This window comes from Nomascus leucogenys, chromosome 4, assembly GCF_006542625.1.
Source record: "Nomascus leucogenys isolate Asia chromosome 4, Asia_NLE_v1, whole genome shotgun sequence".
In the NCBI taxonomy this organism is placed as follows: Eukaryota; Metazoa; Chordata; class Mammalia; order Primates; family Hylobatidae; genus Nomascus; species Nomascus leucogenys.
In genome coordinates, this window is record NC_044384.1 from 20243773 (window position 1) to 20260541 (window position 16769).

A 16769-nucleotide genomic window follows, 5' to 3' on the forward strand; every position below is an offset into this window, starting at 1 on the left:
CAGGGTGAACTTTGAAGCAAAATGGACTCCATTGACAGTGGCTGGCAGGACCAGTTCCCCAGGGAGAAAGCCCTCAGCCACTTAGAGGGCCTGAGGCTGGTGCCACACAGCCACCAGCTCCTGTACCCACAACCTGTAGCCCAGGAAGCTGCTGTCCTCTTCCCCAAGCTTAGGGCTTAGCTCTTCTCTACTTACCTCGGGAAGGGAAGGTGGCTGGAGCTCTGTCGAGAGAGGTTGGCTGGGCCTGAATCTTCCTTGGGGGCTCCTAGGACAAATCACCCATACCCAGAAACACAGAGATGAAAAATCCAAAGCTGTTTGGGCACTCAGGAGGTGGTGATTCTTGGGTGTAGCCCAAGCTTCAAAAAGGGCTAGAAGGCAGCAGCCATCAGCTGAGGACAGCAAACAGCTGAGGACCAGCTTCCGCTGCCTCGCAAGGGAGAACTACAAAGTGAAATTCTGAGGAGCAACTGGGCTAAGTCACGAGGAAGCTGCCATATGTCGGAAGTAAATGCAAAATAAGTCTTTGGAGCCAGCTTAGGATTGGGCGATTTGAATCATTCGAGTGAATTTGAGGACTTGGTGACACTTCTTAAAGCCTGAAGCATGTGGCACGTGCCTGCCCAGAGGTGTTCACAAGGCAGAGGAAATGGGCTTGTTGATCATATGGGTTGACAGAAGAAAAGTAACATTTACAGACCACTTTTTTTTTTTTTTTGAGACAGAGTCTTGCTCTGTTGCCCAGGCTGGAGTGCTGGAGTGCAGTGGTGCAATCTCAACTCACTGCAAACTCGGCCTCCTGGGTTCAAGGGGCTCTCCTGCCTCAGCCTCCCAAGTATCTGGGATCACAGGTGCCAGCTACCACGCCCTGCTAATTTTTGTATTTTTAGTAGTTTCACCATGTTGGCCAGGCTGGTCTCGAACTCCTTGACCTCAGGTGATCCGCCGGCCTCTGGGCCTCCCACAGTACTGGGATTACAGGCATGAGCCACCGTGCCCTGACTACTTTTTAAATTCCAAATTAAAATCACTGAGTTTTGTCCCATGGTGGAGACAGTGGGGGAGGGGCAGGCAAGTGTAACTTACCTCCTAGATAATGTCCTTTACTGAAAACAGGAATCTCACTGAAAAACAGGGTGCAGCTATTTAGCCACTGATCTATGAATGTGTGGGGCCTGCTTGAGAATCAGTCACAAGAAAGCAGCTTTCTAATTTTTCATTTTGGGAATTGGATTTTCAGCTATGCTCTGAGGCAGGTAGCCCATGCGTTGTGGGCAGCCCAGCCTGGCAAGTCCATTGTCCCTTTGCCTCACATTTATCTACAGGTGAAATCCCACTGATATGCTCATGAAGGGCAGCCTCCAGCAACCAAGGCTTATGCTTGAGCATAACCGCCAGGGACCCCAATAACAAACTCAATACTGCTGGGGGTCAGGTTGAGATTCGATGTTAGGGTATAGAAATAATACGACCTGGCCCCGCCCACAAGGAGTTCCTGCCTGCTGAGGGAGAGTGGCCTGCGGGGAGACCAACCATCACTAGCAATGACCAGAGAAGCGGGATGGAATTTCCAGAGACTGGTATCAGATTTTCAATGCTGAGTTTATCTGTGCTTTGGTCTCAGGTAGCCTCCACCTCCTGCAGTAATTCCTAGATCCGCCACCCACATTCCTCTTCAGTCCCCAAGGCAGCAAGCCCTGTGTATAGACCTGCTATGTGGTGCCCTGGCGGTGGCTCTAAGTCAGAGAAAATCAAAAAAGTTAGCTGGGTGTGGTGGCACATGCCTGGAGTCCCAGCTACTCAAGAGGCTGAGGTGGGAGGATCACTTGAACCCAGGAGGTCTCGGCTGCAGTGAGCCGTGATTGCTGTGGGTCACAGCGCAGTGACAAGGTCTGCCCTGGTGACAGACAGTCACCTGTGCCTCTAGCCTTCAGCAGTGTGGGCCCAGCAAGGGCTGGGGGCAGGCTAGGGTGGGAAAGGGCGAAGGAAAAGGAAGGTCCCAGAAATTAGCAGTCTCTTGCTAAGTCAGCACTGGGACCACATGCACCTCTTTCTTCCGTGAGACATGAAATGTGCTTCTTAAAAATTTTTGAAATAAAGTTTCAGATAAGTACAAGAGATCAAGAATTCTTTTTAAGTGATGACCAGTGTGACCTCTGTGGCTAAGAATTCATGAAAATACTTGAGTGTTAATATTAGAGGATCTATTTTGCAATGTTTTTTGGTACCTTCTCTAGTATTATTTGCGTTAAAGACATATTTTATCTCCACCGTTTACGACAGCATTTCCCCACATGATGTTCTGCAGACCTGCGGGTTCCTGTGAGCTGTTAATAAGCATATCTTTCTTAAGGTCTTGTGTTCAGGTGTTTGGAGAAGTGTGTATCACTGCACCAACTTCTTAAGGGTTCACAATTAGAATGCACTAAAAGCCCAGAGAGATTGCCATTAAAAAAAAAAAATTAGGTCAGGTCTGGTGGCTCAAACCTGTAATCTCAGCACTTTGGGAGGCCAAAGTGGGAGGATCATTTGAGCCCAAGAGTTCGAGACCAGCCTGGGCAACATAGTGAGACCCCATCTCTACTAAAAATTTTTTTAAAATTAGCTGAGCATGGTGGTACATACCTGTAGTCCCAGCTACTCAGGAGGCTGAGGTGGGAGGATCACTTGAACTCGGGAGGTTGAGGCTGCAGTGAGTTATAATTGCACCACTGCCCTCCACCCTGTCTCAAAAAAAAAATAAAAATAAAAAACTTTGATTAAACCCAAAAGTATTAAGAAACCTACAAACACATCACAAGTGATGGTACCCTGAAAAACAGTTTAGAAAATATCAACTTAGCATCAAAGATCTTAGCTCTGGGGCCAAACAATAAGCCGTCTGGTCAACTTTCAGGCAAGGATGTTGATATCAGCAGATGAAGCAGCCGGAGTCCAGAGGGGAGTGATTTTCTGTAGACTGCATGGCATCTGATGAATGGAAGTGGGATAGTACCTTCCATTCTGCCATACTGAGAGACAGTACAGGTGACTATAATGAGGGATGTCCTGTTTAATCAAGAGCATTCTACTGGTTATATCACTGAGCCTTACTGTAATACAAAACTCATTGCAAAAGATGACACTTGGCAGCCGGGGACAGTAGCTCAGGCCTGTAATCCCAGCACTTTGGGAGGCTGAGGCGGGCGGAACACCTGAGGTCAGGAGTTCAAGACCAGCCTGGCCAACATGGTGAAACCCCATCTCTACTAAAAATACAAAAAATTAGCTGGGCGTGGTGGCAGGCACCTGTAATCCCAGCTACTTGGGAGGCTAAGGCAGGAGAATCGCTTGAACCCGGGAGGCGGAGGTTGCAGTGGGCCGAGATCACACCATTGCACTTGGCCTGGGCAAAAAGGGCGAAACTCTGTCTCAAAAAAAAAAAAAGGTTATACTTGGCTAGGAATCCTCTCCTCTTTCTCTTCCATCGACATCCTTCCCCAAATATAGCAATTGCAAATAGTCTTTAAAAGGGAAACCTGATATGACTCCACTAAGGGTGCTCCCCAGAAGCACCCTTCTATAGTATTTTCAGTAATTTGTCTCCACGGAATTTATCACCTATGCACAGAGGACTAGCATTTGATTTTATATTTTAGTAAAACAAAATTCAAACACCAGTAATCAGGAATATCTGAGGGAGAAACTCAAGGGTAGAGAGAAGGGTAGAGGGAAGCAATTCGTATACCTAATTAAAATTATGAGAAAGGACAGGCCATTGTATGCCCTGAACATTAAAGTCATAATTCAAGAGATTGGACTGCTGGGAAGGTGGGGGCTGGCTTTGATGGTTCCGGCAAAAAAAAAAAAAAAAAAAAAGTACCTCCATTCTTCAGCCGTGTGGCCCAGCAAGGGCCAGTGGTGGCGGGGAAGGGGATCATTTCTTTAACAGCTGTGATGCAGTGGAAAGTTCCTAGGCTTGGGAGTTTGAAGTAATACAGAACCAAAGTTGGTTCAGTATTAACTGAGCAACAATGAGCAGGTCTCTGGGCCTCAGTTGCCTTATCTGTAAATGAGAAGGTTGAACTACATGAGCTTTGAAGACCCTTTCGCCCTTTCAAATATTTTTCATAATTTGGTGTGATTTAGCATAAGTGATACAAGCCTTGTGATTCCATGTGCAGGCCTCATTTATTTATTTATTTTTATTTTTATTTTATTTATTTATTTATTTATTTTTGAGACGGAGTCTCCCTCTGTTGCCCAGGCTGGAGTGCAGTGGCGCGACCTCTGCTCACTGCAACCTCTGCCTCCCAGATTCAAGCGATTCCCATCCCTCAGCCTCCCAAGTAGCTGGGATTACAAATGTGTGCCACCATGCCCGGCTAAAAATTTTTGTATTTTTAGTAGAGATGGGGTTTCACCATCTTAGCCAGGCTGGTCTCAAACTCCCGATCTCAGGCGATCCACCTGCCTTGACCTCCCAATGTGCTGGGATTACAGGCGTGAGCCACAGCTCCTGGCCCATGCCTCATTTCTTAGTCCTCCATCTAAGAAACATGCCCAGCCTCAATACCTTCTAAGCAGAGGACTTTCCTCAAAACATCTAAAAGATTAATTATTACACATCCAAACATTCAATTCAGCAATAAGAAATGTCACAGGCCAAAAGAGTCCCACATTCCGGAACATCAGAAGCCGATAAGCATTTTCATCTGTTTTGGACTAATTAGCTCAATATTTTGTTATGGTCATTTTTTTATGAATTGAGAGTGATTATTGAGTATAACCACATGTGATCTGAAATATTTCTTCCTCCTCGGTTTTCCTTTTCAACTTTGCATTATCTAATGCCTGTATTGTTACAATCGGAGGAGTTTGAAATCAAACACAACCTCAGCTGGTTGTTAGGAATCCAGGGGGAGAGAAGGGAGGGTGGCCCCAGGACTGCCTCTGAGGCTTGAGAGGTTGCAATCCACTGGCTCCGGGCTCAGTGAGACAAGCCGTCTGGCTAATGGACATTCAGTCACTTTGATTTTCTCTTTGAAAATACGTAGCCGGAGCCAGTTTAGTCACCCCAGGGAGTCTGTAGCCTCAATAGGGAGACAAATTAAGGAAATGTTGGCTCCATAGTAATTAGCTTGCCAGTCTTTATTTTCCAACTTTTGTTTATTTTCTGATAACATGACCGTGACCCCTGGCATCACTTGTTAGAGGTCAGTGTCAGATGGCCAGGTGTTTCATATTACTTTCAAGCTCCACTAATCCATAGATCAGCGGTTCTCAACCTTGCAATTACCTGGGGAGCTTTTTTAAAAATGCTGATACTGTTGCCTTGCCATCCCCAGATGGGTGGTGTGCAGCACGATTCATATTTTAAAAGCCCTCCAGGTGATTGTAATGTGGCTCCGGGGTTGGATATTACAGCCAGAACACAAATCTGCACGATCAACTTTTAAACACAAACATGCTTTATTCATTTCTAACACTGCCCATATAAAATATTTCGGGAACATTGTTTGGTTTTTCTAAGATATCTAAGGCATTACAACTTCTAATGCTTAGGATAGACGTCCTGGTCAACTTCAGGAAAAATTAGAGCTTCATGCCCCCATGTGGCTAATCAATAATATTGCACCTTTAAAATCTGAACAAGTTGAAGAAAAAATGTTAAGTGATACCATCCTAGGCTTTTCCCAGAAGTGTGACCACAGCATTAGTTGAGAGGATTGAAAACATGCAGCGATATCTACCCCAATTTCTAAATAAACTGTTAATGTCGCATATGTGAGATTATTTGTAGCTCCATGTTGACATTATTGTAGACAAATTACAAGGTGGATGTGAACCCCTAATCCGAGTAGGTTTTATGTTCCAGGTCTACATATACAAAAGGTATGAGTCCTTGTTTATCTTTAAACCCTTGAGAGCTCTATTGAAAGGGTGACGTAAGGTCCCAACCCCACATATCTAATTTTGTAGAGAACTGAATCATAGTAATACCGACAATAAATAACATAAAAATGAGTACTGTGAATAGAGCTCTTAACATAAGCTGGGCACTGTTCTGGGAACCTACGTATCTTATCACTGGCTCCTTGTAGCAGCTCCAAGCGATAGGTGCTGTTACCTTTTTACCGTTCAAAGAATGGGCATTCACAGAAACCATGACTTGTCCAGTTTAAAAGGTACTAGTTAGCAGTATCAGTATTCAAGTTCTGATCATGTAACTCCACCAGCCCCTACCCTCCTTACTACCATGCTGTGTACTTCTGCGTCAGAGGAGCTTCAAGTCTTCTGGATAATGTTAATCTTGATTCTCTGTGTTCTGACAATTCCACAAAGGAACAGAAAACAGCCCAGGAATTTGCATGTAAGAGGTCACTCCGCAGAGCTTCTGCCCTGGAGCCTGACCGGCAGGTAGCTCTCAGGTGTTCTCAACAGAATTCCCAGTAGCAGGCTCACTGCGTGCACCCACCCCTCCAAAACGACCAGTTGGAACTCAGTTGAGTTCATGGTCTCTTCACACAGCAATCTGAAAGACCTAAGGCAAGTTACTTTCTCTCTCTGGATCTCGCTCTCCTTACCTACAAAAGAGATTGAACTAAAGATATGTTCTAACATTCCATGGTCTAAATGAAATAGTCGAGAATCTGGTAAAGAGGTTTATCTTATCATGAAGCTGTCGAATTGCTTAATCACATTAACACTTGGAAAATTTAACTGAATATGTAAAAGTAAAAGTGGACAGAAACATGAGCTTTTAACTTTTGTTCATGGCGGCCCAGCTCTGCCAACAGGGCTAGATTCTTTTTTTTTTTTTTGAGACGGAGTCTCGCTCTGTCGCCCAGGCTGGAGTGCAGTGGCACAATCTCGGCTCACTGCAAGCTCCACCTCCCGGGTTCACGCCATTCTCCTGCCTCAGCCTCTCTGGTAGCTGAGACTCTCTGGTAGCTGAGCGCCCGCCATCACGCCCGGCTAATTTTTTGTATTTTTAGTAGAGACGGGGTTTCAGCGTGGTCTCGATCTCCTGACCTCGTGATCCATCCGCCTCGGCCTCCCAAAGTGCTGGGATTACAAGCGTGAGCCACCGCGCCTGGCCTCAACAGGGCTAGATTCTTAAAGATGAATTGAAAATTGTTAAACAGATATCCTCACTTATTTTGCATTCTCAGTGCCTGGCACAGGACCTGGCTAACAGCAGATGTTCCATAGATGGATAGGGGGAAGGAAAGGTTGGATAGATGGACGGACGGATGGATAAGTGGTTAGGAAGATGGAATGGATGGGAAGATGGATGGAAGGATGGAAGGATGGATGGATGGATGGATGGATGGATGGATGGATGGATGGATTGACGGACAGCCTAGATTGATGATGGTATTGTAGAAATTGACCAGTAGATGAGATGGAATGGATGAAAGACTAGTTGGGAAAGATGGATGTCATTCATCTGTCCTTAGGTATTAACATAATAAACCTGGAGCCTGGGTCATCTTTTCATGCAAGAGCCCACCATTTCCTGCAGTCAGCACAACCAAAGTTAAGGCATCAGCCCTTTACAACTAAGTATATTATTGCATGGAAATTTGCCTGCCTTACTCTGTTGGAGATTGAGCTAAATAATTCTGGTTCTCAGGAGTATTCAGCCTCCATAGGATTATAAATTGGTACATTGAACAGGGGTAAAAAACCCAAAGGAAACCATCTGATTTGTGGAAAAGGTATTGGACTTAATTTCAGGACAACTCCATTCTAAACCCACCTCAGATACTTGCTAGGTGACCTTCAGGAAGTCACCAGACCTCATTTTGTTATTCATGTTAATACTGTTATTCTATGGTTCTGGGATTATCAGGCAAAGGAAATTTAAAGGGTTTGATGGGGCTGAAAACTGCTAGGCATCCCCTCCCATCTACCTACAACCAAGCTTTGTGCTGAGGGCTTTCCGTGCATTACCTTGCCCAGTCATCACAGCAGCCACATGTGGTGGGAATTGTAATTCCAGGGCTATGGCCAAGGCAAGTGGGGTTTGTAGAGGCCAAGTAACCTGCCCAAGGTTGCTGAGCCTATTCAGTGACAGAGATGGGACCTGCACCCAGAACAGTGGGACTCAAGTTTGTGCTGGTAATCTGTTTACTCCACCATCTCTGATACAAGCCCTTCCCTATTCCCCCTTACTGCTCAGCTCATTGTCACACAGCTGCAGTGAGTCAAAACCATCCCTCCAGTGTGCCAATTGAAGGGAGTACAGGTGAGGAACCTATAGGAATTCGCCTAGAAAGCAGGCATTAACAAGACGGCCCTGTTGGTTACACATAAAGTGGATTTTTTAAAATGCCACTTTTGCAGAGATTCAAGTGTTTTTCTCCAATTACACATTCAAAACCTGCCTGAAGAGCTAGGTTGACCCTGTATGTTCAACAATTACACTATCACTTGTGGAAACTCAACTACACAGCATGGCATCATTTGTGTCAACCTGCTGGCTTGAGAAATGTGTACCTAGCTCAGGTGCTGCCAGCCCCAGGTCTCCCGTGGTGCAGGGATGGCGGTGAAGCAGGTAAGCTCTGAAACTGCCTGCTGCTGTGCTGAAGGTGCACAGTCTTGAGAGCACAGCTGCCAGATTGCCTCTGGGCCTGCTCACCTCCCAAAGGGAAGAAGCACTGGTCACTTCATATGTCACCAGGGAGAGGACTGGGCAGCCAGGCTGTGTAAGGAAGGTTCGCCTGCATGTGGGCTGCCCTCATGCCTATCTCTCCCTCTATCCATTCAAGTGTCCATTTCCTAGGGTTGCCATAGCAAAATGCCACAAGTTAAGTGGCTTAAACAGAAATTTGTCTCTGTTCTGAGAAGTCCAAGGTGGCAGCAGGACTGGTTTCTTCTAACGGCTGTGCAGGACAATCCTTTCCATGCCTTTCCCCAGCATCTGGTCATCAGTGGGCAATTTTTGGTGTTCCTTGGCTTCCACTGCTTCTCACCTCTGTCTTCATCTTCACATAGCATTCTTCCTGTGCACAAGTTTCCCCTTTGTATAAAGACACCAATGATATTGGACTAGGATCCCACCCTATTCCAGTATAACTTCATCTTAACTAATTTTATCTGAAGTGATCCTGTTTCCAAATAAAGTCACATTCTAAAGCACTGGGAATCAGGACTTTCCGTAAATTGGCAAACAGGACACAATTCAACCTGTAACAATCCATTTCCCAAAGATTTTTTGAGCATCCATTATGTGAGATGCCAAGAAGTGAGCCTGGTTCTTAGGCAGCTTACACCCTGGCACGTGCCCTAAGAGACGCTCTCCGGGGAAGCCTAGAGGACTGGCTTATGAGTGGGAGGGACACACGGTAAATGCTGCCTGATTTTCAGACTTCTGTGGGTAGAGAGCAGGCTTCATGGAACATCTGATCTGCGTCTTGTTGGGATTCAACAAGTAGAGATGGAACAGAGGGCTTTGCAGAAGAGAGGATCAGTAAGAAGCAAAGTATACGGGCCAGGAAGCACAAGAGATGGTCACGTGTTACCCGACTTCCCCAGTCTGCGTTCTAGATAGTCGTGGTTATTATGTCACACAAACAGCAAACCTGGCCCAGCGCCAAAGGGCTGCTAAGCGAAGAGAGTTTATGCTTCCCTGGGTGTCAAACTGTCCTGCCTGCCCGAACAAAACACCCTCAACCTAGCACTTTCAGGGCACACTGCAACCACCTTTGGCACAGACCTTGGCAGTCTGTGCAAGGTCCTCAGCAGCAAGGTGACCCAGGTGTCTTGTCTCCCCAGCATGCAGGCTTAAGTAGCCCATTCCAGTGCCAGGAAAAAGAGAGCTGTCTGTATTCTTGGCCAGATCACCATTTACTTCACCCAGTTTTCCTTTAGCAAAGAATGTTTTTACAAAAAGCCGATGGAGCACATAATGTTCTACGGCAGGGCCTTGGGACCCTTCGCAGTGGATGGGCCCGACTGCCTTTCCATTGCTGTCCTGAATGGGCCCAGATGGGGTGGCAAAGTGTCTGGGGCATTTTTCATCCTGGCCTCACGCGTCAGTAAGGTCAGCTCCCAGCCCACTGCTGTGCTCCCTTTGAAGAATTAGATTAGCAGAGGTGATAAAGGCTGCTTTGAGGCCCAGTGCCTGTGCTTGGGGAATATTTACAGTGTGTGAACATTAGCCCCTTAAGGGGAGTATAAATCATGTCAGATTTATAGAGCCTGCCTTCTGGAAAAGCACTGATAAAAGGGCCATGGTACGCATTTTCACACATGAAAGGAAGATCAGGGTCTTCCTGGCATGTCTAAATAGGAACAGCTGAGCTCAACTTCTAGCAGGGCCCCTCCCTCTGTCTTCCCCTCTTCCCTGACCCTGGGGCATGCTGGCAGGACCCCAGAGCTGTAAAATCACCCACAGTTGAGCCCTCGCATGTCCTGCTGTCAGCTACTCTGTCCCTGGGACCGCCCTTCCTGATGCTGTCTCTCTGGGTCTGGCTTGCATCCAGCCTCCCAGACAGGACTGAGCCCATCTCCTTTCTCAGGCCATGAGAAGTCTGAGAACGTGGTGAAAGCCGGAACTTGCTGTGCCACGTGCAAGGAGTTCTACCAGATGAAGCAGACTGTGCTGCAGCTGAAGCAAAAGGTATGTGCCGCTGGGGTGGGAACGATGATGCATGATGGAAAGAGAGCTTGGCCGAGGCCAGGTGGAAGGATATTTACAAATGATAAGAAAATATCCACATTGAGCATTCACGCAGTTGATGCCAGTAAGGTTTGGATGGACTTGGGATGCTTTGCCCACCCTCAGGGCCATCCAAGGGGCAACAGGACACAATGATGGCAAGGGATTGCAGAGGCAATTATTAAAATGGACACTAGGTAAGGGACACATGGCAAAGCCATAAAGAGGGTGAGCTACGGCTATTGCAACTTCTCATAAGATAAATTTCCAACCGAGTGCAGTGACTCACGCCTGTAATCCCAGCACTTCGGGAACCTGAGGCAGGTGGATCACCTGAGGTCAGGAGTTCAAGACCAGCCTAGCTAACTTGATTAAACTTCATCTCTACTAAAAAATACAAAAATTAGCTGGGCGTGGTGGTGGGCACCTATAATCCCAGCTACTTGGGAGGCTGAGGCAGAAGAATTGCTTGAACCTGGGAGGCAGGGGTTGCAGTGAGCTGAGACCACTCTGTTGCACTCCAGCCTGGGCAACAAGAGTGAAACTCCAACTCAAAACAAATTTCCAGACATGTCCTCGGAAAGACCTATGTAATTCTATTTTATCTAAGATCTGTACCTTATTTATGGAGAATATTGTCTCTACAAACTGCCATAAGCTGGTGAGGAATTTCTGCAGCAGCTTTCTTTTTCACTTTTAAAAATTACAGCCTGTGCCCTTTCTGAGTTCCCTGCACCTAGAAAAGCAGCCCTATGGGTACTTCGTGTCACCAAGAATGAGTACTAATGCACTTTATAAAAGGCTGTCCGAATGCCTGACGGTATAACAGATTTCTAGTAACACCATTCTGCTGTGAGTAATGCTCTGGGATGGATCTGGCAATCTGACTTCTTGAACAACTGTCCTGGACCCAGATAAACAGTATTTATTCTACCTAAGATTGCTCAATTTGCTAGTTTGTCAGGGACTCAGAAATCACACTTACACTGATAAAACATCTTCTTGGTTTGTTTAACGGCTTCCAGTCAAGGCTCTTAGCACATCAGAGAGGTGTATCTGCCCTGTTGAACTTTGGCATCCAGTGATTCTAAAGGGCTTGAGAGTAAGCCTGAGATGGTATCTCTTTCCCATGTTCAACAAACATGCAGCCAGCCCCTAATGAAAACCACAGCTACCAGTTCAGTAAATCAGCAGGCTGAGAAGAGAAATGGTTTGCAGGCCTTTTTTACGACATTGATGACGTGATCTGCTTAACAGAAACATGTATATATCTGATGGATAATTATGAATAAAACATAGATTTAACCCTAAATAGCTTATGATCCTAATAGGAAGACTAGGCAGAAAACCTTGTCTATCACTATAAACACAGAGACATAAATAAATACATCCAACACAGATCTCCCCAGCTTGCGCTTAGGTTGATGTTAGTTGTATTGAACAAACCCAGAGAAGGGTTCGAGGAAGAAGTAAGTTTGCATTTCATAAGCCGGAAGGGCTTGGGGCAGGCAGTTGATCAATATCTCCAGATGTTCCTCTCAAGGCATAAAGCTACCCTCACTTTCCTTCCCTGGAAATAATCTATGTGCCTTAGGGAATTTATTTCCAGCCAGGATGGTCTTTAGGAACGGAGGGCTAAATATCGCAAGTTATTCAGAAATTCAGTTGCTAAATCAACGTGTGGTTTTCCCTTAACCTCCTTGCCATGTTTTTTTGTGATGCATAAAAATAAAGAAGTGGAGAAACTTGCATTGAAATACTTGTCACCCTCAAAGACCCTGCTGGAGAGCTACATACAAATCCACAAGGTCATCTTAATACTCCAATAACTCTTATGCAATTGAGTTGGACTAGAATCGTTCTACCTTATACCAAAATCTTTCTGCAAATGCATTGTGGCAATCCCAAGCTAATGCAGACTTTCAAGGAATGTTACGAGGAACAATTCATTTCTAAAGGTTCCTATTAGAATGTCTTGCATTCTACAGCCTAGAAAGCGTTATATCCAGAATCACGTTTAATTAGCACCATGACCCCATGGAAAAGATACTGATGGTCTTAGAGAGGTGCAATAACTGTCCAAGAGGGCAGGCCTAAAACCTAGGTCCTCTCATTTCTACTCCTGTGCCAGTGTTTGGACTGTCAGTTGGTTTTGTTGTTTTTGTTTTGTTTTGAGATGAAGTCTCGCTCTGTCGCCCAGGCTGGAGTGCAGTGGTGTGATCTCGGCTCACTACAACCTCCGCCTCCCGGGTTCAAGCAATTCTGTGCCTCAGCCTCCCAGGTAGCTAGGATTACAGGTGCCTATCACCATGCGAGGCTAATTTTTTTGTATTTTTAGTAAAGACAGGGTTCTATGTTGGCCAGGATGATCTTGAACTCCTGACCTTATGATCCACCCACCTCAGCCTCCCAAAGTCCTGGGATTACAGGCATGAGCCACCGCGCCCAGCCTGTCAGTTGGTTTTTAATGTCTTGCTGCTGCTAATGCCATTTGTTCACAAAAGAACGTAGAACATCTGCCCAAATAAACATCAGCCAAGAAGGAGATGCCAGCAGTCCTAGACCATGGCCAACCCCACAGCATAAAATGGTGTTTAAACACCTTGAACTGCACCACAAACACCCAGTCAGCAACATTCCAACCATGGGAAGCGCGACAGGTCAAACGCCCTGGGTTCCGGCAGTCTGCAGACAACAGGAAACTTAAAGGACCTATCACTTTTTAAATGAGCAGCACTAAACCATAATATCTAGGTATGCACAGTTGGGTGATACATTATTTTTTAAAACATAGGAAGTTTTTACTATAAAAGGAAAGTGGTGACTTGTTGGGGAAGAGAGGAGGCTGATTGGAATGGGGCACATGGAAGGAGGGGGTCTGGGATGGCTGGCAAAGTTCTGTTAGATTGATTTGGGAGTTCTTTAAAAGGGTGCTTACCTTTTTTATTTTTAAGTTCTGGGGCACATGTGCAGGATGGGCGGGTTTGTTACACAGGTAAACGTGTGCCATGATGGTTTGCTGCAACTAAAGAGGTGCTTACTTTTTAACAATTCGCTAAGATATATTTGTGTTGTGAGGTTTCCAGGTTCCTTGCTTTATTTTGCAATAAAAACATGTTTTTAAATGGTGTATAGACCTCAGTGCCTCCACCTCCACCACTTCTTCTGTGGTGTGGGAAGAAAACAAGTGATGTGGTGAGAAAGGGAGAGTGTGGGGATAGATGAGATGCCTGTCATTTAACTTATAGATGGGTCTCTGTCCCGCGAGAGCACTTAAAATTCAGAGCCAACTCTCCTGTCCATTTTTTCTTTTTAAGTTGCTTGTGTTCTGGCAGCAGGGACTATCGGATTTGAGAGTGAAATTGCTGCAGAGAGTCCCCTGGGAAGGGAGACTCCAGAAAGACAGGCCTGGGGCTCAAGCCTGTACTCAGCCTGTCCTGGATTGAGTGTTGTTCTCGGCCTCCCCGGGTGGCTGCCTGGGGAGTTGAGAATCTCTCTCTCTACTCTTAAACCAGCGACTCTCCCCACACTGAGCAGTTGAGGGAAGTGTGGATAATCATTCAGGAAGTGCTTGTTGAGCACCTACTGTGGGCTGGGAAATGGGGAAATACAAAACCCTACGGAGAGGATTCTGCCTGAAATAAACTTACTGTCTTACGGGGAAACCACGCCAACAGTAAACGATGGCCGAATGAAGTAGGGCCAACAGTCAGGCCTGAGAATTTAGTGGCCCCTAAGATTTCAAGTGAGTAGATTTGCAACCCGATGGCTGCACTTGCTCGCTCTAGCACCACCTTTGCCTCAGGCAGTTATATGGCTTCTCAATAAGTTGTGGTTTCCTCTGCTACTCTATAAAATTGGTCTTCCCAGGATTATTGGGAATCCATATTGAAGTGACTGGAGGCCGGGCGCAGTGGCTCATGCCTGTAATCCCGGTACTTTGGGAGGCCAAGGCGGGCAGATCACTTGAAGTCAGGAGTTTGAGACCAGTCTGGCCAACATGGTGAAACCCTATCTCTACTAAAAATACAAAAATTAGTTGGGTGTGGTGGCGGGAGCCTGTAATCTCAGCTACTCGGGAGGCTGAGGCAGGAGAATCACTTGAACCTGGGAGGCAGAGGTTGTAGCGAACTAAGATTGCGCCACTGCACTCCAGCCTGGGTGATAGAGTGAGACTCTGTCTCAAAGCAAAATTTTAAAGTGACTGTAGGTTGCCGCTTGGTTTAATGGTTAGGAGCACAGATTCTGGAAGCAGATTGGCTAAGTTTAAATTCTAGACCCACCATTTGCTGGCTGCGTGACTCTGGGTAAGTTACCTAACCTCTCTGTGCCTCAGTTCTACTTTTAAAAAAGAACAACATTAATACATACTGCCTAAGGATTTTATGATAATCAAATGTTAATATTTACAAAGGACTGAGAACAGTGCCATCCACCTAGAAAGAGCTCTACAAATGTTTAACAAGTAAAAATGTTATTTATTAGCAGTCTTTACAAAGTGCTTTACAAGAGGCATCTCACGGATTCATCCCAACAGCTCTTTGAGGCAGAAGCTCTCTCTTACAAAGGCTAGTATGAGATAAATGATAAGCTTAATTCTACTGACTGGAATCCAGGAGAAATGCACACTCTTTTTATATTACTACAGCCTTCCTCCCAAACTCCTGGCATCCCACAGCGCATCCTCTGCTGTGTTTATGCAGAAAGTGGGGCCAGCGATTCTGGACAGCCACCTCTAAAGTGCCAGTGCCTTCACTCTGCACTCCTTCTGCTGCCACACAGAGGGGCTGAAGGGAGCCAGGATGCAGCCACCCAGCAGGAGGTCAGCCAGCACACTGAAGTCAACATTTGCCACCTTACCTCGTAACTTTTACAAGAGGCCAAATCAAGCAAAAAGGACTGGGGGAAAAAGGTAGGGAATAGGGGAGCATCTCTGGAGCCCATCTGTGTGCAGGTCTCATCCTGAGGTTCTGTTTACAAAATTTTAAATATGGAGACTTAATCATGTGTTGAAACTGGACATTTAGTAGACTTGAAAAGGAAGAATGAAGGGGCTTACCAAAGTCACGCAGCTACTTAGGAACAAAGCCTAGGAGCAGCCCCCCAGACAGCATTTCTTTTATTCTTTTTTTTTCTTTCTTTTTTCTTTTGAGACAGAGTCTCACTCTGTCGCCCAGGCTGGAGTGGAGTGCAGTGGTGCGATCTTGGCTCGCTGCAACCTCCACCTCCTGGGTCCAAGCAATTCTCCTGCCTTAGCCTCCCGAGTAGCTGGGACTACAGGTGTGCGCCACCACACCCAGCTAATTGTTGTATTTTTAGTGGAGATGGAGTTTCACCGTGTTGGCCAGGCTGGTCCCGAACTCTTGACCTCAAGTGATCTGCCCGCCTTGGCCTCCCAAATTGCTGGGATTAGAGGCATGAGCCACAGTGCCCAGGCCCCCAGACAGCATTTCTGCTGGTCTATGACAATGGCTGGATACTGAGTCAGGCACGTTAAAGACATCACTTTAACCCTCCAGCAGTGCCTCTAGGTGGCCATTACCATCCCCATTTTATAGATGAGGAAATCCAGGTTGTGTAGCTTACCCAAGATCCCACAGGTAGAAAGTGGCAGGGCTGCGATTTAAAGGTAAGTCTGCCTTATGCCAAAGCCCGAGAGTGGGATCCATGCTTCAATTTCTCAGTTGGAAGCAGATGATAAAATTGGATCAGGCTTCAGCTGCCAGTGTTGACCCACTGCCTCGTGGTTGCAGTAGATTTACTGATACATTTCCCTCATTCACTGGTTCACTCCTCTTCCTCCCCAGGGCCACAGGTATCCACTTGCAGGTTGTGATGGTCTATTGCTGTGACACAGTGATGTCAGCACCATTTTAAATATATCCCAGGAACACAGTGGTGACTCTGAATCATGAGCCCTGACTTGAAATCGTACAAAGCTGACTTTCAGGTTGCACAAGATTTTGATTCTTACAGTCATCCCTACTGAATTCTGAGTAACAATCGCAGGGGAATTGTATTAGGGATCTCTAGAGGGACAGAACTAATGGGATAGATGTATATATGAAAGGGAGTTTATTAAGGAGAATTGACTCCCATGATCACAAAGTGTCAAAGAATT

At 46.1% G+C, this 16769-nt stretch overlaps 1 protein-coding gene across 1 annotated transcript in view; it reads left to right on the forward strand.

Moving 5' to 3' along the window:
- The window catches only part of CCBE1 (collagen and calcium binding EGF domains 1), a 261647-nt gene that overhangs the window by 230403 nt on the left and 14475 nt on the right, over positions 1-16769 (forward strand). Inside the window, exon 6 of the mRNA XM_003264285.4 lies at positions 10509-10609. Coding sequence (XP_003264333.1) covers positions 10509-10609 — 101 coding nt within the window. The remainder of the gene's footprint in view (positions 1-10508; positions 10610-16769) is intronic.